The 25,221-nt window shown below is 36.2% G+C and overlaps 1 protein-coding gene across 3 annotated transcripts; it reads left to right on the forward strand.

Moving 5' to 3' along the window:
* Positions 1 to 10,417: 10,417 nt before the first annotated feature.
* On the forward strand, positions 10,418 to 17,553 carry LOC137398565 (uncharacterized). Of its 3 annotated transcripts, none has more exons than XM_068084703.1 (6): positions 10,418 to 10,589; positions 10,693 to 10,867; positions 12,575 to 12,804; positions 14,381 to 14,662; positions 14,999 to 15,681; positions 16,343 to 17,553. In XM_068084703.1, the coding sequence occupies exons 3-4, from the start codon at positions 12,631 to 12,633 to the stop codon at positions 14,657 to 14,659; spliced, it is 453 nt and encodes a 150-aa protein (XP_067940804.1). In that variant the 5' UTR covers positions 10,418 to 10,589; positions 10,693 to 10,867; positions 12,575 to 12,630; the 3' UTR covers positions 14,660 to 14,662; positions 14,999 to 15,681; positions 16,343 to 17,553. The 3 variants fall into 3 exon arrangements, with proteins under 3 accessions (XP_067940804.1, XP_067940802.1, XP_067940803.1); XM_068084701.1 differs by having other exon boundaries at positions 14,381 to 14,654; XM_068084702.1 differs by lacking the exon at positions 10,693 to 10,867 and having other exon boundaries at positions 14,381 to 14,654.
* The last annotated feature ends 7,668 nt before the right edge of the window (positions 17,554 to 25,221 follow it).

Here is a 25,221-nt window from a genome sequence, read left to right on the forward strand (position 1 = left end):
TTTAGGAACTCAACTCAATGCCAAGCAAGCACTTTTCCAAGAATTGAAAAGGCCTCTCAATTGGTCCAAAATGTTTCAATAGGCGCTTAAATAAACATCGTTTTTATATGACACAGCCATTAATATTATTTTTATATAATTGTTCTGTTACTCCATCAGAATATGGAAGCTTCAGGTTGTGTATTTGTTTAGCATAAACTTTGTTTTTATTAATGAGAGGTATAACTAACACTAATATTCACATAAATGGGATATATTATTAGCCGTAAATAGCCATTTGCTATGCTGCATAATCATTTGTTGAATGCCCCGATCAGCTGGACTAACTATACTTATAGTTATAATAACATATTTAATATAAGTTACCACTTCTATACTTTTAGCTCTCGTCATCGCTCAGGAGAAGATAAGTGATCTTCAGATGAGAGACAAGGAAAAAAGTAAAGGTGTGTATGATTCTTACCATAAGATACTGTATATTGACTATGGTGTTAATTTGCATTATCTGGATATTGTTATCCCGATAACATTACACCAGTCTCAAAGAATCATGCTAATACTGGTTTTGTAGCTCTGATCTTTGGTATAAAGATCAAAAGTTTATTAGCAGATTTACCATTGCTGTGGATCATTATAATTACTGTAAGACAATGTGTGCTTCAATTTTTTATGAGAGATGCCAGCGGGAACAGCTAGTATGATGGTGAGTTTTGTTGGAAATTCCTATTTGCTGATGCTGCTTAGAGATTTCCTTACCTTACCAAACAACGTCCAACTTAATTTTCACAGATGCATGTAACATTAATTCAAGTAAGACTAGTAAATGCGAAATAAGGTTTTATTTCATTCAAACCACTCTTATGTTCGAACAATGTTTTTTCTGATATTGACTCTGGTCAATAGGACAGCTAGCAACAAACCTTTCGCACTGCGGTGCATTTATCCATCATCAAACTGGCTCAGATATAGCAAGCAGCAATTGTTTATTATTGTACCAGGCTGCAGGCCTTGAGCGCTGACACTGACACGATGGCTGCTGTTCACCACTTTTTGTGTGGTCACCTGAATGCTGACCTAGCGCCTTTTAAAAAATGGGCATTCTAGGAACTCGTCAATTGTACCACATCTCAACTGTCTCAATCCTTAACTCATTGAGCTCCCGGATGGTGTGCGGCTTATTAGTTGCTACTCTAACGCCTCAATCGGCCCGCCTCCAGGAAAGCGAAGGTGCGTGTATGCAGTCAATCTCACCTTTCGGGTCCTCAAGCAAATAGGTAGCTATGACTAGTTACATAGGTTGACTGTTACTAGTATTGCACAACACCTCGCTTCTTAAGAAAAGCGGCAAGCTTAGCAGCCCACCTGCCTTTTTGCCTGCCTGTGCCTGCTTGCCACCCCTGTCTGCTGGCGCCTGCTTGCCAGCGACGCCTGCTTCTGCCTACTTGCCAATCATGTCTACTGGCACCTGTGTCTACCTGCACCTGGCTGTGTCTGCTTGGTCGTGCCAGCTCATGCTAGCTTGTCTGCGCTTGAATGCCCGCCAGCCAGTCCGCCTGCCCGCTAAAGCTGAGTAAAAGACGATCATTCAATTTGCTACCGAGTTAATGACAATTGCTTCCTTTTGCCGCCTAGCACACAATGGTCGTACATTCTGGTCGCCAAATAATTAAGTCAACCTTCTTGCCTGCAAGCAATATGCCAACTCATGCCGAGTCGACAATTGTTTACACTCTTTTGCCACTGAGCCAACAATTATTGCACATTTTTTGCAACCAAGTCGGCTATGATGGCACATTTTGGCAGTCGAGTATTTGACTTGATCACGCTCACATTGGGTCTGTGGGTCAGCCTGTGAGAATATTTCCCAGTCAGACAACCCACCTGATCAAGCAGATTATTGAAACTTGCCTCTCGAGGCTTGAGTCTGAGCTTTGCTGCCCATATCTGTCAGGCCTCTTATTTTAGGCTTGTGCCTCTGTGCAGCCCTAAATTTACACCCCTCTACCTCTACATCCCTTTGCCTCTACACCTTTCTTTTACCTCTAAGCCCCTCTGCCTTTACAGCCCTCTGCCTTTACACTTCTACTTCCGCTCGTGTCTCTATCGCTCTGTGTACTAGCTGCAGGTTTTTTCACTCTGTTGTAGCATTGGATGAGGCTAGACAACAGATAAAAACACTGCAAGAAAAATATGATCAGAAACTTTCCGCTTTACAGAAAGAAAGCGACCAGAAACTCTCATCTCTACATAAAACAACTGAGCAGCAGTCAGAAGGTAATTTTGTATGTGGATGTTTTCTTAGTTCATTGTTAGCATAGGACTATCAGAGAGAGAAATCAGTTGCTTCTGTTATTGGTAATGAATTATATCTGCTAGACTAGTATGTACCTTCTTACCTCACACTACTATTACCACTAAATTACCTGCTAGTATTATATCTGATACTAGCTTTCATATCCGCCTAGAGGTCTGCTTCTACATGACTATTATAGAGCTCCTAGTATTTTTATGAGAATAAGTTGATGGTGATTGCATTCCATAATACACGAGAGTTTACTGATTGTCAAATGTAATTAGATGGCATTCAAGCAAAATGGTCGCAGTTCAATTTTTAGACTGACTTCAATAGATTGCTAAATGTTTTTTATTGGTTTTCATCTTGCTCCTCAGTAAAAGGAACTTTTGCTTGTATATATATAATAATGATAAATATCTGTTTATTTAGATATGACTAGGATGAAGAGCAGGCTGGAAGAATTTGACAGGTATCTAAAGGCTCCAGGTGATACTCATTTCTCAAGTAATCAATGTCACGATCCAGACAGTTAATACCAACTTAGCCCTTTCATCTGGACATAAATTGTGTTTAATTATTGTACTGCTATATATGTACATAGCAAGTTTTCACTTGTATCCTCTTGCCACTTGAGTATATATCTACTCCTTGAGGTATTATTACTAATTGTGGTCAGCAACATTTTATCTCATTGTTTTTTTTGTTTGAGTATTTACTGCTATTTATTTAATTGGCAAAATTTGACTGTCTGTACTCTTTTTATTTGGGTTTGAAAATGACTTGAGCATTTTCATACCCAAATAATTACCTTCTCATACTGGACCACAGTGAATGATTTTGTAAAGCTTGAGCCAATAACTAGATGTTCTCTAACCAGAATGTTCTCTAGATGTTCAAGGACCAGCAAGACAATTTGAACCTACCAAAAGATTGACAGCATCTATATTTGAGGAATAGTGTTTCCACGGTTTTCCTACACATGCTAATTTTTCATGTGAAAGACGGAGTTAATCAGGCAAGAGGCCAGAGGAGTAAAAAACATTTCACCGTGAACATTACCTTTTCATTGAATGCACTCAAATGGCTGTCAGACTTGGCTAAATAGACTTGCATTGTTTTGCTTTAGGAAGATAAAAGTTATTGGAAGGTAACAAACCATGAAGGGCTTATAGCAACTCATAGCGGGATGACTTCATTGTTCTTATTTCTATTCTAAAGACAAAGGAATATGATTACAGTATAAACACATTCAGTATTGTAATAATGCAAAATGGTGCACCTCAGGCTTAAAACAAATGTTGCCTCCATCTCATGAATATTAAATTTCTCATAACTTAGCAACAACCAAACAAACTGGTACCCCACACGACTTGCTATTGTCCCAACAGTGTTTAAACCCGCATCATATGCCTTTTATAACTTTGTGTAAAATGTTTGATAGACAGCTAATAACCAGAACAGCTTATCAAACGAACAGTCTTAAAACAGGCAGATGATGTTTGTAGATGATGCATGCAAATGAAATAGGTGGTTGTAGGTATGAAGGTCTCACCATTATTTGGCACAAACAACATTCAGATTGATGAATTATGTGTAGATAAGTCTATAAAAAGAAGCCCAGCATCTTTTTTCAGGGCTTCTGCTGGTTTAGTTAGCTATTCATGCCATTCAAAAGCCTCATGAGTTCTTTAAAATTTGTTATCCCATATGTTTGTATATCAATACAATTGTATTTTTACAGGTAACATAATCATAAAGGTTACCTTTTTTAATAAAGGCTAACAAAGGACTATGGATAACTATTATAACTTTCCTTGTTTTTCTCTCATTGTTCATAACCTGCATACCGAACAAATGTTGGTATTTGCCTGTGTACATATCCAGTTGTTTAATTGCGTTATTATGAACTAAGAGGAAGTGGTGATTATACAGCCCAACAAAATTTAAGAGTATAAAGGCGTAAACACACTGGGCAATATTTACTATTGTACTGCATGATGCCAATTTGCGCTGGATTCTGCCGGGTGAATTGATACTGATCGATAACGATAGACTTGCTCAATCATAATTATATTGGACACAAGGTGCAGTTTGACTGATTGATTGTTTTATTTAGAATTCACTGCTCTGGCAGCTAGTCTTTTGTTTCAATGTTTACCAACGTACAGCAATTACGTTCTGCCATTTTGTTATGACTGAAACATCATCATAATAAACACTGAATCGTTCATATATTTATTAGGAGCACCCAGTCCTGTATGACACAACACACAAGTATTATAATGACAACTAGTTGAAAGCCAAAATGTGGAAGTCAAGCATTGTGCAGGTTGACCATATTGGGAACATTTATTATATTAAAAGTTTAAAACTATTTTATAGTGATTCATATGTAAACAATTATTGTAAAATATAGTCGTTATAAATGTAAAATTGTTTTTTTTCTCGTGTCTTATTGCAGTGTGCAACTCGTTAATGAGAGATAGGCCTGACAAGAGCAGATGTTGTTTACATCATTGTTTACAAAGGTGCCATATTTACTTGAATTTATTAACATAAAAGAAACTGGTTACCCATAATTTGATTGGCTGATTGTAAGCATGACCATGTTATTTTGTGTTAGTAAAACACTGAAAATGTGTTTGCACACACGCCAGCAATACCTCTTCACTCATGACACACATGATAAAATTTCCTGGTGATTTGCAACTTGAAAGCACACAATTATCTGGGCGATGGGGTTAGCTGCTTTAGACGTCTGCAGGTATTGAAGTCAGCCAATCAGAAACCGTGTACTTGCATATTAATCACAACTTCTTCAAAGTCTTTATTCTGTTCCATATTTAATGTGTCTACTAGTATTTGGCTGAGCTTTGTAAAAAGTTGAGAAATGCTTTTGAACAAAAAGACGCATTATACTAATGCGAGCTTCAAGTGAGTCTATTTACACCTCATGAGTTCACAGCATAACCGGAGAAAATAAATTTAGGTTAATTCCTATTGTCGTGGCCAGGCTTCCAACTCCACTAAACATTGAGCCTAGCTTTTCTAAGCTGCCAGTTTAATAGTATTCCCTGACTAATCACCAGTTCCAACTATAACTACTTTCTCTGGAATGAAGTTGCTGTAGGGGCTGACGATTGGTACTATTAATAACTGATAATAGTAAAAGCTTTCATAATAGTAAACAGGAGATGAATAATAGTCTTACCTCAACTTTCTGATCGTTATACCACTAGTTAAAATTAATTCCTATGTTGTAGCATTTACAAAGAGCCTAAAAGGAAAGCGTAAATACTTCAGAAGGTAAGCAGACATTTGGTAGGAATAAAACATCAGGCCATACTTCCTTTGAGAAAATTATTTGGTTGCTTTTGCAGTTTCCGGGAATGTAAATGGTTTGCTTTTTTAAACTTTAGTGTTTAATAGCGAGTCATCTTAGTAAATTATTTGTAGTTGTGTGTAATAGTTTGCATTGATAGGGTGTAGTTAAGATCTAAAATGTCAACCACAGCCGAACAGCAATTTGCTTTCATTTTAAAATGTTTTCTCTGCGCCGATATGCCGATATGCTGATATGAACACATGTTGAAAATTGATTTGAGAGCCTATAGAAACTCCAAAATTAAGGGCCAATGCAAAAACTGATGTGAAGATATGACTGTCAATATAAAATCTGACAGGAACTGTAATAGAAATAATCCAGTGAGTTATAAACCAGTGATCCGTAGTAGATTTAAGCTTTGCTATTTTTACAATCAATGAACATGCCTTCATTCTGTGAGGGATTGAGTTTATCAAGCGATAGCCCAGAAGAGAATGAACATTAGACCATGAACATTGCCTTTTTCACTGAATGTATTGAAATGGCTATCAGAATTGACTAAACACGCAAGGTATTGTTTATCTTCAAGTAGATTGAAGTTATTGTTAGACTGTGAAAGACTGAAAGTTATTCATAACAGGTTTGACTCCAATAACTTTTATTTGTAGGAAGGACAAATAAATTAGATTATTATTTAAACCATTCAAGATCATAATCATTTAACCGAGAACATTTAAAGGTTAAAACAATTACATTTTTGACAACACTACTATCAGCGTGCTCATTACCTAGAAACCAACTAACAAACCGGCACAAAAAATCTGCGCTCTTGTCCAATCGGATTAGCTCTCAAAGCTCCCTATAAGCCTCCAGCCTTTTGTAGCATATCAGTCATTTACACCCTTTGAATTAATGTCATATGGCAGGGGTGTACGGCATTACATTTGTATAAATTAGAAATACATGTAATGGTTAAAACTAGAAACAAATAGATGCTAGAATCATATTACTACATAATAAATAAAAAAGTAGACAGCAAAAAGAGAAAAAGAGGAACAAGTAATAAAAACTATGACTGGTATGTTTTTTTTCATTTATTCACATTTGCATATTAAAACAAGGCTATAGAAAGATATAATGAAAAGTTTGAGGATGGTGGTCAGAAGAGGTTGGTGCTGTATTGTTGACTTAGTTTTGTTAAAAATAAGTCATTTTAAAAACACAAGTTGAAAGCATTTTACATCGGCATAATCTGATCACAATCTGAAGTTGACCTTTCATATATGTGATATACATATATATGGTGAAGATTTTAGTCAGAAGAGATGGGAGCTGTTTTGCTGTTTTGGTTGTGTTCAGATTAAGTGTTTTTAAAAATGTGAGTATAAAGTATCTCACATTGGCACAATCTGATAAAATAACTTCATACAAAAACACAGAAATAAATTGATATAAATAAAAGTTGTTCTCTCATGTATGTGATGTATCTTATAACTCCAAATTGTCAAACGAATGAAAAAAAACATTGGTCCTCCACTGGCTCTCGCTAGCAAAAGGAATTGAGTAAGATGTTTTCTAAGTCGTAGTAACTGAAAGAAAACTGGCCAAGGAACGAAACGTCTTGAGTCTTTTATACCTGTTGTACTTCAAAGCAGATTATCAACCACAAGATGTTCACAAATTAAAAACTTTGTGTATAAAGTTTTTAGTCACTTTTAGAAGATTGACTGTAGCATCAATCAAAAATTAACCTCAGTTGATAAGATTTTGCGTGAAGCAGAGTATCCGTCACAAACATCAGTTGAAAATCGATAACTCTAATGTATTATTTTACCATTTTACTAATTAATAGGACCGCCAGTGATCTATGAGTTAGAGCAGACCCAAAGTATGCTGTGTAGAGCCTGGTTCTCATTTACGTCACAAACACTGTTGGTAGGATAGCAGGGCTATCTGAGGTGAAATAAGAACCTTTGCGTCAAGTACTGCTAGTAGTTACTGGTGGTCAAGACAAAAGTTCAATGCTGTCCAACTTGCTCAAAGAGCTGCAGGTAAAACCTTCCTAAATTGCACTCTACAGGTAAAAGTCAGAACTTTCAAAACAGAAAGGCGAGCGGCCAATTTTATGTGGTCATCAGCAACGCAGCTTTATGTAAACAGAAACCGCTGAGCATAACACTGCACGTGTCACTGCACGAGATTACTGCAAGGGCCACGCAGCCGATATGGGAACCAGGCTTTACTACGGTAAAATAATGTCAACACTCTCCATAAGATGGAGCTGATACTAGCAGAGCTGTTGGCTGTCATAATAGACCATTTATTTTCATCTTATAGTAAAGCAAGTAAATATAATTTTTTTATTGTTAACTTTGGTGAAAGATTAACAGAAATAAACTATTTATACATTATAAAAGGATAGTAATTAGTTATGTCGCCTGCTTTGTTATGATTGGCTAACAAATATTATTAAAAATGAAAATGCAAATATGCTATGCTATCTAAGCCTATAATGCGTTCTGAAGAGCTTTCATTGCAATGATTATTCTGACAGTGACAGTCTATATGCTGACTCATCTCCATGTGATCGACAAATTGATTACTTTCTCTAGTTGAGGATTCTTTAGAAGTAAATCCTTTAGGTAAATGTCTAACATACACCCTGTGTGTTAGATTTATGCCAGGCAATTGATTACCACAGCCTATTATCATTGTTAATATTAGCGACTAACCAAGATCTAGAAGGATTGGCACATAAGAATATCAGTAAAACACATCCATGGACTGACATCACACCGGCAAAGACCAATAGAAAATGGATCAATACAGTAAATGCTCTGACGACATGAATAATCCATTCCAGAAATGTATATGCATTATAGGAATGTTACATTGTCTGAACAGTAAAATACATGTAAATAACTTAATCTGTCCTAAGATCTTTCCAAACTCACTTTGTTGGCCCTTCATAGATGAAAAACTAGTTAGTATTTTAATTTAATGACTGTACCATAACTGCTGTATTATTGGTTCACATCGACAACTGTTTTTTTTTCTTATCAATTTCACTTGATTCATGCTCTATGATGTTTGAATCTAGATATATATATATATATATATATATACATGTATATAAATCTGTATATATATGTATATATATACATGTATATAAATCTCAAAGTATGTGTGTGATTTTGTGTGTCCAGCTACAGCTATTAAAATCTTGGCATGAACAATATGTATTGCAGAAGATTTGATCTCGGAATCTCTCATTTCTTAGGTGATATGCTAACCCATCGAGCTACGCAATATTGATAGATTCAGTAGGCTATATGAGTTGACATCTGGGTGAAAATACGCATGGTACTATGACTTACACAAAACCATTAAAGCTTGTTCTCACGGCTCTTGTTAGTAAGTTTAGCAAAACGAATACTAGCTTATTCAAATTAGCAATTGGCAATGTGCTAGACTAATGGCAATTGGCAGGCAACTACATTACCTTCAGCTGTTTATTAGCTGTTTTTAATACACATGCAACGCCGGAAATATGTCTAGTTTAACAATAAGTTAACTAGTTGCTTGTGCATGACAATATATGTTCCAGTGATATTGGCTATCAATCTTATCGGTCTGTAACCATTGAAGGGCCGTGTCCTTATCACTATTCAGATGATTTGTGTACAATATCTTCCTCCCAGCATGGCCTCTCAATGGTTCTCAAATCGAATGATGTTCAGATGCACGCTACTACCAACATATTCTCGCGAGACCCTGTCTTGTTTTAATATACCCTCTTTGTTTATAACTGAGGGTCAATTCTTCACATTTGATTCTTATTTATAATTTAGGTAAAACTAAAACCTAGAAATTTATGATGAGATTTATACGGCGCATTCATGTGGATGTCTTGTATTTTGTAAATACTGTAATGTAATGTATTGTATCCATTCAAATAATCACATTCTGCAAACTTCATTGATGAGGATGTTTCCTCTAAAAATGGTCGTCTAAATAATCAAGCCTGTACCATGTCACCAATCATACTCTGAGAAAATTTACTCAGTTCATCCGTTGACTGCTATTTTGAATTCAAGAACCAGTGCTGCAGCATAGTCTTGTTCTCCCACTATTGCCAAATAGATATCGAATCTATTCCTTACTATCTTGTAACTAAGGTAATCTGCCTACATTATAAATGTCCCCACCTTCCTGCTGGTTGAGTCTGCTTGCCTCCCACCATCATCAGTTTCCATCACCATTACTTGAAAGACTACTGTGGGAGCTGCTATTTCAAGCCTCGTTTTTAAATCTTTTCTAGCTTTATACTTCAATGTGCATTTTGCTGGTTTTAATTTTTCAATTCATCTTCACCTTCTCACTTACCTTTCCAAGCCCCACGCAAGCGAATTCATAGATTACCATTGTGTTTCAGTGGAACCATCAAACCTCTTACTCTGTATACCTGTAGTTTTTACTCGTGGTGACATGTAGTGTATTGTAAGGGTTTCAACTTGACTAGTTGTATGTAGCTACATGTATATTCCTTGTACTAGTATAGGCTCAATCTCATTTCTCAGTAATTTTACTAAGGTCTGTCTCTTCTATTGTTTTTCAGTTTCTTTATGTCTAAACTCTCTTTCTATTAAACATCTTCTCGATGGCTATTAGTTCAGATGGGGTCCACTTGTACACTACTGCAAGTGCATTTGCAAGCGCTGTATTAATAGCCTCTCTCCATCGATAATCTTAGGTTAACTTTTTAAACTTATTACTTGTTAATAATTTAGGAAAGACTACTACCTGGAAACTTATGATGATCTACCAGAGAGCAAACAAAAGGTCAAAATAGAGGCTGATAGATTAGACACCAATCTCTCTGCGTGTGATGTTCCTGAGTGTGGTGGGCAGGTTGCTGTGAGCTATTGCATTGACTGTGCTAAAAAGAGGTGTGACAAGCATCAGCAGGTTGGTTTCTGTTAGTGATACAAAGTAAAATGAATAGAGCCGTGTATGTGAACGTGTTCACGATAATTGTAAGTTTTTCTTCAAATGAATTATCTACATACAGGTACATCTCACATTTTTTGGTGAAAGCCAAAAAGGGATAGAGAAAGGCTCCTTCCTTGCGGCTCCAAAACAGTATGAGAAGAAATAATGTGAGGCGCACAACAGTGAACTTGTGGAACTGTGTGAAACTTGCCACAAACAGATATGCGAAAAATGTGATTCTCTCTCTGGAAGATGTAAGCTTTTACAGATGTGTTGTTAAATATAAACATTAATCTTTGTTAGCAGGGGTTCAGGTGTGTTGCGGGTGTGCTCATTTTTTTTCTCATAATTTATTTGGTTTCAAAAACACAGCTTACAGTCTAATTTAAGCCTTACTATTTATATTTCAGGTGAGGCACAGCTATCCAACTAACAACAATGATGCTTGGATGTTCTGTAATGTTACCCGCAAATAACATTTCAAGCTAAAGTTTTCATAATGTTCTGCAAAATTTATTTGGTGATCATTATTGTATTATGTTACAAAAATGTTGCAGGAACATTTTGAAGAATGATGTGCAAAGGTTTTATTGTACCGTTCTATAGAATGTTACAGAATAGATTTTGCTAATGTTACCATAGTGTTATTAGGGAACATTGTCATTGAATGTCGCAGAAATGTTCCATGTAGGTTACTTTGACATGTTTGAACGTAAGCGTCCATATAACAATGACGCGCGGTATAGCTCGAACATTATGATGCAACATCATTTTTACTTTCAAATGAATGTGCAGACAATGTTACAGGAAAATGAATTTCTAATAATTATATATGGTAAACATATATAATTATAACATTGACTTGCAATGTAAAGAGAACATTGTGGTACAAGCATCATTTCTGATTTCAATTGATTGCTCTGACAATGTTTCGGTTACCATTTAGTTTAATAACATTTTCATAGTAACATTTTACTTTTGCTAGTTAGTTAGCTCTTTTGGAACTTTTTGTGATAGTTTGAGAAATGCACTGGCAACAAATCTTTAGGAAATAATTTAGCTTAAGCTCACTACTTTTGCCAGAAATGTGTAATCTATCCATTTTTTGAAGTTGTCATCCTTCTGATATTGAAAATTATTTAAGTTTCGATAAAATGAAGCAATATAAATGTTTTATTTAATTATTTTACAAATATTGAAAAACAAAGTAATGTAGACAAATTAAGGTAGTTTTAAGTGATTACTGTAAAGGAAGATATATCAGTTCAAATTTCAATTTCGCATTTCATTAAAAATAGGGTAAAAATGACTGGGTTCGATTAGAACGAGCTTGTCATTAGCGTGTTTGTTAGGATCATGGTGAACATTTCTCAAGTGATTTTATAGCTATATTGGGATTGTGTTCTATATGACTTCTGTTATTGCTCCCATTTGTGCCTTCACCAACAGTATGGTGTGAAGAAAAAGTGTTGCGGAAAGGTTATGCTTGGTACTTTATAGTAACGTTGTACTCAGTTCATTAGAGTTGAGTACAACGTTACTATGTACAACGTTACAACATAGGACACTCTGTGAAACGTTTTCAGAATGTTTGAAAGTGGCGAGACATTTACATCCCACTAATGTTCTTCATAGAAGGTTCCTGGAATGTTAGCTAATAATTTTGAAGCAACATCATGGGAGGAATGTTTGTGAAATATTATGTAACATTCTCCCAATAATTTTGCAATGTTGTCTAAAATTATTTGCTGAACATTCACCAACGTCTTTCCCACAACCTTGCTGGAACGTTAAAAAAAGTCTGCGCAATATCCTGAGACAAATTTGCAATGAAACACTTCTGAGTTTTTTTGTAACATCCATGGAATGTTCTGGGAATGTAAAATGGCTAGTTGGATACTCACAATTTTTGGATAATGGGATTAACTCCGTAGAACTGATTTCATTTTTGTCCTATTTAGGTCTATACAGGGACCCACAAGCTCTTCACAGCACACCTGGCCACAAGTTCCGTTCTATGGTGACCCTCAAGAAGGAAATAACCACTCACTATAATGGTCTCTTACGAGCAGCCAATAACATGCTGACTGAGATCTGTAAACTGGACAAGCAACTTTGGGGAATGTATGATGATGAGGAGGTAGAGTGCAAGAAAAGAGTAGAGATGGTAGACAGGCTCCAAGAAGAACAGGTAAGTCTGGCTATAGATGTAGATCAATGCCATCATTAATCTTCATCTGCTTGTGCCTACTAAATTAGGATATTTTTTAACATATATTATGTATTTTAGTGTTTTCTGGTACATTAAAATCACTACTTACAAAACTCTACTTACTCTGCATGTGAAATGTTCAAGTTCCGACTCAATTTTTTAGCAAAAACTTTGCTTCGACTGACGAAAGATACTTCTAGTTATGAAAGGCCTTTCATATTTTGAACCATTTGGTTTTTTTGTGCTTTTGTCCGCTAGCTTTCCATTGCCACAACTTAGAACATGTTTTCATTTTTGTTGCTTGCAAGGGTCCAGTAAACGATGTGTTTTGTTTTTGTTTGTTGTATAATTGGAAGTTATCAGCTATTGTACACATGGTTGCCTGGTAGGACAACTTTCTTCTCTAGTAAGGCTGGTTCTGTGTTCTCTATATGGTGAAAGCTGGTCACCTTGGGCCGATATGAATAAACCTTTTTACTTCTGGTTGTAAAAAGATTTGTTCGGAGCAAAACGAAACCAAGAACATATTACAGCTCCCATCTTTTCTGGCTATTATTTTCTCTTCCTGTCGTATTTTGGTTGCATTGTCTAGACGACCAAAAGTAAACAAACAAACATACCTTTCATAGTTTTTATTGATTGCTTCACAGTTTATTTTGCTTCTGTTTGCTGTGTACTTTTTTATGTGTTGAAATAGCTCTAACATGGGACTTGTTAGAGGTTTTAATATTTACAACATCAGTAAACACACTTTATAATGTCAACCTCCTATAAAGTAAATGCCAGGCAATGTAAATAATTAACCACAGAACCCCCATTTAAATACTATATCACTTTATTTTTCAACCTTTACCTTATAGTGGCTGGTCTTGTATTGTCCAAACAGCTCAGCAAAATTTTTGGAAATTAAATGTAACCCTTTACAAGTGAAGCAATGTCGCCTGTACTTGGCGCTCTTCTCTTAGCGGAATAGCATTACCTTTTTGAATTCACACAATCTGTTAACTTACCTCCAACTTATCCTAGATCTCTCATTAAATATGCATTTCGATCCACTGTATTTGAATATTTTTGCCGTACCTGTAAAAGGGCTTTGTTTTGCTCCTACAAACCTCTCTTATTTCTTAAGTTGCAGCTGATGACAAAGCTGACTTGTCATTGGCTGACTGATTGATTATTTTAAAAACCTCAAACTCACCATGTTTGGGTCGTGAAAAACTTTTTTATATTGTTGTCATGCGTGACACTTGTCTACAGGTTTACAGGTTAAATGTTCAAAGAACTTTGTCATGTTTCACTGGTTTTTAAACTCTGCAAAGCACAAAATCTTATATACAAATTATCCATCTTTAAAAAATAGTTCTAACGTGTCATCTCTCTTGATTCGTAAATTAACCTCTGAACAGTAAATCATGCATTGTAATTGCAATATTTTGGATTATTGTTGTTTCATAGAGTTAATCTGATTTACAACTGGCGAATTATTGTACAGCTGACTACAGGAGTTGGTATAAAGGAATATATAATCATCTAACCAGACGTCTTCCGTTTTTAGATCAGTAAAATTACTGAAGAGAGCGAAAAGTTAAAGGATCAAATCCATAACTACGAGAGAAAACTGACAGAGGCAGTAGAGTCAAGTAACAACGATTTGATGGAAATAAAGGACAAATTAGAGCAGTGCTGTAGGAATGTACAAAAGCTGCTAAGAGACAGTGGTGTGACAGAACAAGTGCAGAATAAAGAAGAGACAACTCAAAGACTACAGACTCACACAAACACTGAACTTCCATATCAACTCTCAAAGTTTCCGCATATGATGAAAGGGGGTTAGTTGGTATGACCATTTTCTAGTATTGTGTTAAGTAATATATTGTTTTTGATAAAGATTATGTCTGCACAGGGAAGAACTGTTGAAATTTGGTTCAAAGGCCTAATTTGCCTATTAAACCGAGCAACGAGTAAAAGGTTTGGTAATCAGATGTATTAATACTGTTGATAAGTGTAGTTTTCATATTTATGACTGTGTCAATTGGTTCTGGTGTCTTATATTTGTCTCTAGAGTAGACATTCTCATGTAAGTCATAATGTATTCAACACACAAACTTTTCTGCAAGCACTTGCTTATACGTTTAACTTTTTCTTATACCTGCTTTCTCGTTAACCTTTTTAGGCAGAAACTTAACTCTGGATGTTACCCTTTTCAGCCTCCCAGTTCAGGTCAAGTTAAAATTTACCAAATCTATTCCCTCCAACTCTTTCGTTACTAACAGTTACAACTACTCAGCTGCCCATTCACCAGGTGGAGATATTCTTTTGGCTGGTAAAGAGGGAGTGACGTCCCTGGTGACAAATAATCAACTAGTTAGAGCAACTTTGGTCCGTAGCGTGTGTATACATGGGAATTGTCTTTTTTTGTGCAGCACGGCCAGGCAAAGAGTTGGGACATTTATGTATACATGTTCGATCACAAATGTGATATCAAATTATTTTCAGTTAGTAAACGACAAGACAGCAGCTATTCCTGTCTTGCAGCGAGTGACAGATATATTGCTGTGGTAGTAGGCAAAAAAGAGACTAAGGTATTGAATCTTTTCAACTTCCATGCAAAATCATTGAGTAGAAAAACTCTGAATGTCATGCCATACAAAGTTCACTTTCTAAGAGACGGTGATTTGCTTGTGATCAGCCATGCAGAACCTCGAAGTCTCACTAGATACCAAATAGATGCTTTGCAGCTCCGTAGCATTTGGACTTGTGGGGATCTAACAGGTGCATGTGGGCTTGCGACTGATGCAGACGAAACCATTTATGTCTGTACTAGCACAAAGATGATGTACCTCATTTCCCCAAAAGGTGAGATGAACACTGTAACAGATATGCTATTGCTTCAATAATTAGAATTCTCCAATAACTGAATCATTACCTATTCATCATTATTACATCAATGAGTGCTGGAAGTGGGACATAGTTATATAAATACACTAAGGAAGGGTAATGGACTTAAAACTGCAGAAGGGCTGTTTGGGCAGCTTAGCCATGACAGCTAGACTCCTTTCACGTATTTTTAGATGCGTCTACTTTTGGTCACTATCGAATAAGATAAGATCGTGGAAGAAAATGTCTCTTTAGCCGTTTTCCAACTTTAGTTCGATAGGCACAAGAGAAATGTGAGACCACCCCTCGCTTGTAATTTATCTCATAGCCAAGCTGTTGGTACAAAAATGGACTGATGACAGCTTGCCATCTACACTGAAGAGGAAAAAATTATGTGGCGGTTTAGAAGGCTTTCTGCCAATTGAGGCTATTTTGTCTGCTTAAAAAGCCAATTTCACTCAGTTTAAAAAGCTTTTGCTCCAAGTGTAAAACTACCTGAAAGATGGCTAGTATGCTATATTTAAAGTGCACATGTAAAAGCAACTATCCACTGCATAAAGGTAGCTGATTTTTTTTGTATGCAGCTTTTTGCTAGCCATGCCAACTTACTAGCCTTATAGTGTGTTTGTTTAACCGACAGGAATGAAGCTGCAGGTAATACAGGTTGATGCATTACCACTTAACCCAGGAGAAATTAGCATCAAAGACGACGAGATCGTTGTGCCCGACAGGTTGGGAAGAAGTGTTTCATTGTTTCAAATTTGTCATTGACTCTGTTCGCCATTACTCCATCTTTGGAAGCAACAATAGCCTAATGGTCTAGAGGGCCAGACCTGTTGACAGAGAGGATAGAGTTCAATTCCATTGATGGTAACAAAATGGCTGGTGACAAAATGGCTGGTGACAAAATGGCTGGTGACAAAATGGCTGGTGACAAAATGGCTGGTGAAAAAATGGCTGGTGACAAAATGGCTGGTGACAAAATGGCCGGAAGGCTGTTGGTGGTGAGAGGAATGGCATCCAATCCTAAACTATTCAATGTAAACGGGCACAGCTTTAGTTATTAAGGCTCCCTCTGCGACTGGGCACATCTCCAGTTATTCAGGCTTGTTTGGCAACTGGGCGCATCTCAAGTTAGTAAAGTTTTCTTTGCACTGGATTCAGACATGCTCATAGGAACCAACACAGCTTTCTCTGGCAGCAAGTAAAACAGACTTAACACTCTATATTGGAAAGATTTGCCTTCATTCAAAACCTCAGTTTCTGATTTATTACTAGTTGGATTCTGACAGTTAGGAAACAACTTATCGTTTGCCCTACCTCACATCATCCGTTTATTGCAAGCTGACTAGGCGTTACCAATAGTCAAGGTTATTTGGGTCACTACTATTTTTAGTAACACAGTTCGTATCGATACCGAGCTGGTATCATATATTCGCTGAGCATGTTCATGCTTTCCATCACTAACTGCAAGAGGCATTTATTACAGCTCTGCATGTTTGTATTCCTAATGTTATTTTTTCATTTTAAGGACATTATATCCATTTTTTGCTATGTCTGCTGTTTTACTAATAAGAAGAAATAATGATTTTTAATTCTGTAAGGTCAGACACCAATATTCCTATATTGTATTTTCTTCTGTGGGACTTTCTCGCATATATTAAATGTGTCATCTTAAATATGGCATAGTTAATATGACATATTAAACATGTCGTCTTAAATATGACATATTAAATAATGCTTTATTCATTCGAACTATTTAGAGATGATTTTTTTCTTTTTGGATGTAAAAATATAACCCCTTGAATCAGAATTGATGACAAACTTTGAATATATTTAATAACAAGCATGTTTGTAACATGTCTATGTTCTTTTGATGATTTTCACGAGTAAAAGCTGAGAGAAGTAATTGTGTTATACACAAATAGCAAACAACTAAAAGATGTTTGTAGCAGCAAGTTTACAACAACAATATCACACAAAAAGTGAAAGCTGTGTATGACAAAACAGGTTTTTAAGTCTGGCCTATAACTGATGGGAAGAAATAATGCACATTTGCCTTCAATTTCTCAGCAATAATAAAAATATGTGGTAAAATGTCAAATGTACAAGAAAATTTACAATACATGGTAAGAAAGTTGGGAATTGTCAAACAGAACATTAGCTTTGCTTGTACCAGTGGTAAAACTGATCATGGCAGCAAAACGTATAAAAGGAAGCATTAACTTAATGGGTACATTTCAAAGTAAATGTAATTGCACAAGTAGTTAATGCGCAAAATTCCATTGCCCTATCAAACCTATCACTTGGTTTTGTCAGCAACGAAATTAGTGAGACTTCATGATCATGGCTAGTAGATTCTTCTTTAAAGGGTGAAAAACTTGGATTAATCACGATTAAGTTTTGGCAAAAATTATCCCACGACCAAACACGAGCAAAGCAATTGTTTGAGAGATTTATGATAAATGCACATGCGCACACAACCCCCGAAAAATTATCCGTCAACGGCTGAGACAAAACCCTTGTACCGAAATTTCTTCAACAAAATTAACCATTTTTTTGTAGAGTCATTCAAGTATAATAACGATAAAAAACACATATAAACCTATTTAAACATGTTACCAATTCTCGGAAAAGTTACCGCAATATCCTAAAACTAACCCATCTGATTGGATGATACATAAATAGACAGAATAATGCGGCCTAAAATCAAAATAGAAATTTGCGACGCTTTTTTTAATCAAAATTAAGACCGGCCAACGAAACGCCAATAAGGCCGTGCGACAGATGATGTAACTATTATATAATTATTAAAAAAGTGCACATTTCACCAGTCTATGGAATTGCTCAATTGTCGAAGGTTTCTGTAATTAACTTAGAAATACTGAAAAGTGATTGTTTCTTTTTTGTCGATTTCATTATTCAAATTAATTAATTGACTTTATAAAAAAAATATTATATTATTTAATTATAAGAATAATCATTAGAATTTACCACATCGAAGTATGTAAGGATTGCCTTGTCTAATTACCGAGGGTTTCTTTAATTAACGTAGACCGTTTGAGGCGTAGACAGATGTACAGGTATGAAAACGTGGTACACAGTTTATCAGCCTGTTTGTTGTCCAACTACCGAAGGTTTCATTAAACTATCTAGAACATTAGCCAAATTTCTTTACATCTTATCTACAAGCCAGGGCCGAACTACAATGCCCCTTTGTAACAAGAATATTTTTTTATTTTGCTCTAGTTTGCAGAAAACATCCAGACGCGTTAATGCTAATGCTTGCTTTCTGTTACATATGGCTGTCAAAACAATTCTACATTCAACACAACCAATTTTTAACTTTCCAACACAACTTTCAAACTGTGTATATTTCTCGGCAGCTTGCCATTTTACTTTTAATATTGCATTTCAGGGATATAATAAACAAATTTCATTATTGCTGTTGTTAGTTAAATTACGTACAGTAGGTTAGGTCTACAGCTTGAATTAATATTTATTTCATTGTTGTAAAACATAGGTTTGAGATAGTAATAGATTAGGTCTGATTTTTATACAACCTTTTGTTTTGCGTAATTGACCTTTTGAATTTAATTTCAAAACAACTTGACAGCTACCATGGATATGCAACCTCCCAGAACACCATCAGGACAGAGAAGGGACAGAGATCGATATTTTTTAGTGCAATGAAATTATATAATAAATTTTTGAGTGATTGTGCGGGCTCTGCTCCGGGTCAGCTGAAGGCGAAGTTGGTAGAGCGCCTGTGGGCGTCCTGGGACTGTCCTTCCTGACTCTGGTGCTCCGGAGTGTGCGCTTATCGCTGATTCTGTTTCTTTTCCTACTGCTTGCTGGGGCTGCCTTGACTCTAGCCTCTGGCTATCTGGCATGTCCTATTGCTACTCTGTGTATTTTTTTACTCATATTGTCATGTTATTATTACGCAATAAAAATCAAATCAAATCAAATAAAAAAAAAACCATGTCGTCGCAGTGGCAGTCCACATTTCTCCCAATTATTACGGAGGAAGAGAACTGGAAGGTCCTTATCGCAAACAACAACATCATATGCTAATTTTCAACAACACGCTACTCAAAATAATAGCAACTCATCTGATTCAGAGAATTCTTTAGTAGATGTTGTAGGCGAAGCCTACAAAGCCTACAACGTCTAACTAAAGAATTCTACTTTTGTAGAAATCTGACCTTTTTTAACTACTTTTTCATCAACCAGCAGTACCCTTTCTTTTTTCCATTATCACTTCGGTCGTGGGCTGTATGACAGAGGAATTTCTAGTAATTTCTTTTTGTATTACATTTCCAAGTAAAAATATTAAAGGACTGTGCATCCGATTTCTTAACAAACTTTGTTTCCACTGTAGAAATCTCAGATATATTTTGGCTAATATGTGATTCAATGATAACTAAAAAAATTATTTTTGGATTGTCTTTCTTTCAAACAAAATAATGAAACCGAATACCTTATTCATTCTGATGACGTCCAACTGCAGTTTTGATTAGGCCAGTGCATTTTATTGACTATATGAAACATAAATGCTTATATTTAATGTTTCAAAACGTGATAGTTTGAAGTTTTAAATGACGAATACAGATTTTAGGCTCTCTATAATTCACTAAAATTATTTTATGCTAAATGGTCTCTCATTCATAGAACTATGTATATATACATATACATAGAGCTATGTCCCGCACGAGTTCTTCGCACTATTTTTTATTTCTAGAATTACTACAACATGCACTAAATGAGCTGACAGCATTATTATTTATCACATTAATTATAGCAGAAAACATTGCATGTTAGTGTTTAGGCCTACATATATTTGTGTATCCCTAGAAAAGTCCTGATTCAAAACGTTAGTGTTTTAATACGAATCTTAAGCCTGCTGCTAGGATCTGTTTTGCGCCAGTATTGAGCAGATTTTTTAGAAAATGGCAGGAATGAGAGCAGTATAAGAAATTATTTAGCATTTAATGATTTAATAAATAATTTAGAAGGCTTGTTTGAAGATTTGTATCGAATATTTAACATATGTTTATAAAGGTAGCATAGCTCAATTGTGGTCTAATGAAATAGTAAGACATGTAAAGAAAGTTAACAAAATCTATACCTATATACAAATGTGAACACTTTCCGTCGTCTGTTGTTATCTGTTCAGATGTTTGCCTGTCCAGTTATAGGTATTATGGTCTTGAAATGAACAGCATTTAACCACTGAGCTACACAGTTCATAGAATAATGTCGCTCCTATTATATATTGTATACCCTTTTCTCGAATGCACAGACTAAATGACGTATTAATTGATACATTGTGCCCAGATGTTACGAAGCCCCTGATATAAAATGTACTTCACATAGCTCTATTAACCACCATGCTTTTTGTCCTTGCCGTACTCTGGCAAATTTGTTATCCTCCAAATGATATAAACAACAATTTCTCTTGAAATTAAAAATTTGTGATTTTATCTTAGTTTAGCATCATCTGCTAGGATAAAAATGGATTTGAAAACAGATATGCAATGAAATTTTAGTTAAAACTTTAAAATTTACTAAATTACTCACTAAAACTTTTTTCAAGTATGTGTTATTAAACTAAATTCATTTAAGTCAGATTCAATGTTTATCTTATGCGTCTGTCGTAAAGCTAATACCTCTGCACATAGTACATCACGGTGTTTCATTTTTTGAATGCACTAAAGTTATTGTAGGTAACTTAGGTCATAAGGATAAAATATTGTTTTGTTACTAGTTTTAATGATGATGATTTTGATGATATTTACAAGGAGATAATTGCATTAGGTAAGTAAAATGGGTGTGTATACCACTTCATATGTCTATATGATGTTTTCGCCTAACGATGCAAACATTGAAATGACTAAAATCGTATAATTGTGTATCAATTAATTCTTTATTGCAAGAGAACCAAAACAGACTATATTGAGCCAATACTTGCTAATGATTTTACATTTACAAGTGAATATTTTCAGTGTTAATTTCCTCATATTTTCCTCTTAAACAAAACACTCATTTCATGATATAAGTTTAAAAGGTTCAGTTTTTTGAAAGAGAATGAAAACCTTCACAATTGTTGTATTTTTTCTCTTAATTCATTCGAACTGCACAAAAGTATTCTTCTCACGATATGAAGTTTAAAAGTTGGAAGGGTAAATGTTGGTTACGTTAAAAAAATAATTTTTCTTGTTCAAAGACTTTTTTTATTACCAGGGAACCCCTGGGCATTCACCTCGTACTAATATAAAATCCAGAGGTACTAAAATTTGCTGTTACATTACCAATATGTATTGACACAAAGTTATCAAACCCCTAACAAGCTCTTCATCTCATAAAGCGATAACAATGATTTTGGTGAAGAGATAATATGCAAACTATATAAAAACAGGTTTGCAACGTTATGGTCTAAAAGTTTTTGACAGTGGTAAGGGAAGAGTAAAACACCAGGATTTTCTAATTCAACTGTCTCAAAAAAATAAGTATAAAGATTCAAACCCATCATTAATCGGCACAGATGAAGGCGTAGCTTACCATATGGAGTCCCACAACCACAGCATATACGGAAAAAAGTATAAACATAAGGAATGCTAACATAGCATATATATATATATATATATATATATATATATATATATATATATATATATATATATATATATATATATATATATAGATATATATATATATATATATGTATATATATGTATATATATGTATATATATATATATATAAATGTTTCCACACCCCGGTTAATCCGTATGGGTGGTATTTTCTGCTCTAACTCGGTTCTCCTACCAGAAACCTAGGAGTTTGAGCACTCGCCTCAATAGCGCACTTTTCTGCAACTCACCTGAGTTGATTGCTGTTGGTATCTGGGCAAGCCAAAAGTTATGCGCTGGTGTTATTGCGCCCAGTGCCCCAATGATTACTGGGAATACCGTTGTTCTTACATTCCAGCATTTTTCAATCTCTTCTCCAAGAAGGAGATATTTCTCTACCTTTTCTTTTTCTTTGCTGGCTATATTGTAGTCAATGGCTACTGCTATATCTATTATAGTAGCTCTCTTGTTCTCCTTGTCCACCACCACTATACCTGGTTGATTTGCCAAGAAATGCTTGTCATTTCGGATGTAGAAGTCCCAGAGGATCTTAGCGCTCCACTTTCATTGACCTTACCAGGAGCTTCCCACCAGTGTTGTGGTTTATTAACGCCATACGCGTCACATAGACTTCTATACACAACACCTGCGACATGATTATGCCGCTCAGTGTGTGCGTTTCCTGCTAGCTGCTTGCATCCACTGATGATGTGTTGGATGGTCTGAGGTGCATCTTTGCACAGTCTGCATCTAGGATCGTCTCTAGTGTGATAGATTTTGGTCTGGAGTTGCCTTGTTGGGAGCATTTGCTCCTGGGCTGCCATGATTAGCGACTCTGTATTGGCTGTTAGGTTTCCTTTGTTTCAGCCACATATATGTCTGGTGAAGTCGTTAACCTTAGATATTTGTCAGTGGTAAGCACCATGAAGAGGTTTCATGTGCCAGTCAATTTCCTCATGATCAGGGTGAAGGTCCATTGTTAGAGCAGCCAATTGAAATTCAGCTAACAACTTATCTGAAGTGGCCATGGAGGCTGCATAGGCTTTGATGTTTTGCTCTTCCGCTTTCACTGTCTGCTGTACATTTTTGAGTCCCCTACCGCCATCTTTCCTATCGAGATACAATCTAGCAGTATCGGATTTTGGGTGGAGTGCTCTATGCATAGTCAGCAGTTTACGAGTTGCTATATCTGTTTCCTTTAAGGCTTCCTCAGTCCACTTTATTATGCTTGCTGGATATCTTATTACTGACAGTGCGTAGGTATTTATTGCCATGACTTGGTTCTTGGCATTGAGCTGGCTCCGTAGGACCTGCCGAAGGTGTTTCTTGTATTCAGTAATGGCTTTGTGACGTACTTCGGCTTCGTGGTTGATGTTGCTTTGCATAATCCCCAAGTACTTGTATCCTTCTTCTATATCTTTGATGGTACCATTTGGCATTCTTAGGACATCTGTGAGCATAGAATGGTTTTTCTTAAAAATTAGCCGTCCACATTTCTCAATACTGAAGGTCATTCCGATGTCCTTGCTGTATACCTGAGTGAGGTGTATTAGTGAATCAATGTCCCTTTCTTTGTTAGCGTACAGCTTGATGTCATCCATGTAGAAGAGGTGGTTTATCTTGGTGCCACTGTTAAACTGGTATCCATATTGAGTCTTCTCCAGCATATTGCTTAGAGGGTTTAGGCATATGCAGAAGAACAGCGGTGATAAGGAGTCACCTTGATAGATGCCTCGCTTAAATTTTACGCTTGCCAGCTTTTTGCCATTAGCCTCCAGTTCTGTCTTCTATTTGGTCATTGACATCTTGATGAATGCCACAAGAGCAGGGTGAACATCGTACATACTGAGGCACTCAAGTATCCAACTATGGGGGATTGAGTCATACGCCTTTTTGTAGTCGATCCAAGCCATGGCAAGATTGCTATGCCTTCTCCTGCTGTCTTGACAGACCGTCCGATCCACCAGTAACTGATGTTTGGCTCTTCGGGTGTTGCGCCCGATTCCTTATTGAGCACTGGTCATATAGTGACTCATGTGCTCTTCCAGTTTGTCTGCAACTATTCCTGAGAGCAGTTTCCAGGTGGTGGGCAAGCACGTTATTGGTCGTTAGTTTTTGGGAATTGGCCCCTGCTGTGGATCTTTCATCAGAAGTACAGTTTGTCCTTTGGTCAGCCATTCTGGATGGTCACCTTCTTCTATTAGGCATTCCATCTGCTTAGCCATTCTAGTGTGAAGTGATGTCAATTTCTTCAACCTGAAGGCATGAATCATGTCATGGCCAGGTGCTGCCCAGTTCTTCATACGCTGCACTATGCACTTGATGTCCACTTCTCTGATGGTGGGTCCATGCTGAGCCACAGTGTGTTGGTGGCTCTCTTTAAGCCTCTTCAGCCAATTTGCAGTGGCGTTAGGAGTAGTCTCTTTCTCCCAGATGTCCTTCCAGAACTTTGAGGTGCTGGATCGGGGAGGAGCTGACATTGGCCATCGCAGTTCACCTTTGAACTGAGAATACAGTTTAGATGAATTATTAATGAACAGTTTGTTTATTGTCTTGTTATCTCGCTCTTTGGTGTACCGCTTCAGTCGTGCCGAGAGTGCCACTAGCTGCTCTTTGACAGATTCTAGAGCATTTATCGTGGCTTCCCTTTTTGGATGCTCCAAACTGTAGTTAGATCTCTCACTGAGCCTACTAACTTTCTTGCGCAAGTCTTTGATCTTATTTTGTAGCCTCAGCTGCCAGGATGGAATGTCTTGAAGATTTTTTGACCGTTGCTTAATACCCATCTCCTCCAAGACGACGGTTGCCATACTGTAGATTAAGGCATTAGTTTCACTGATCGACTCCAGTGCTAAGTTAAGGTCTTTTAACAGCTTATTGGGTATG

Source organism: Watersipora subatra, chromosome 6 (genome assembly GCF_963576615.1).
Source record: "Watersipora subatra chromosome 6, tzWatSuba1.1, whole genome shotgun sequence".
In the NCBI taxonomy this organism is placed as follows: Eukaryota; Metazoa; Bryozoa; class Gymnolaemata; order Cheilostomatida; family Watersiporidae; genus Watersipora; species Watersipora subatra.

Excerpts from the sequence above, each read along its gene's own strand:
- LOC137398565 (XM_068084701.1), top strand. The coding sequence starts at position 12,631 with ATGGTGACCCTCAAGAAGGAAATAACCACTCACTATAATGGTCTCTTA. Across the intron at positions 12,805-14,380 it reads ACAGGCTCCAAGAAGAACAG|ATCAGTAAAATTACTGAAGA; the intron begins GTAAGTCTGGCT and ends TTCCGTTTTTAG. Across the intron at positions 14,655-14,998 it reads TCCGCATATGATGAAAGGGG|GCAGAAACTTAACTCTGGAT; the intron begins GTTAGTTGGTAT and ends TAACCTTTTTAG.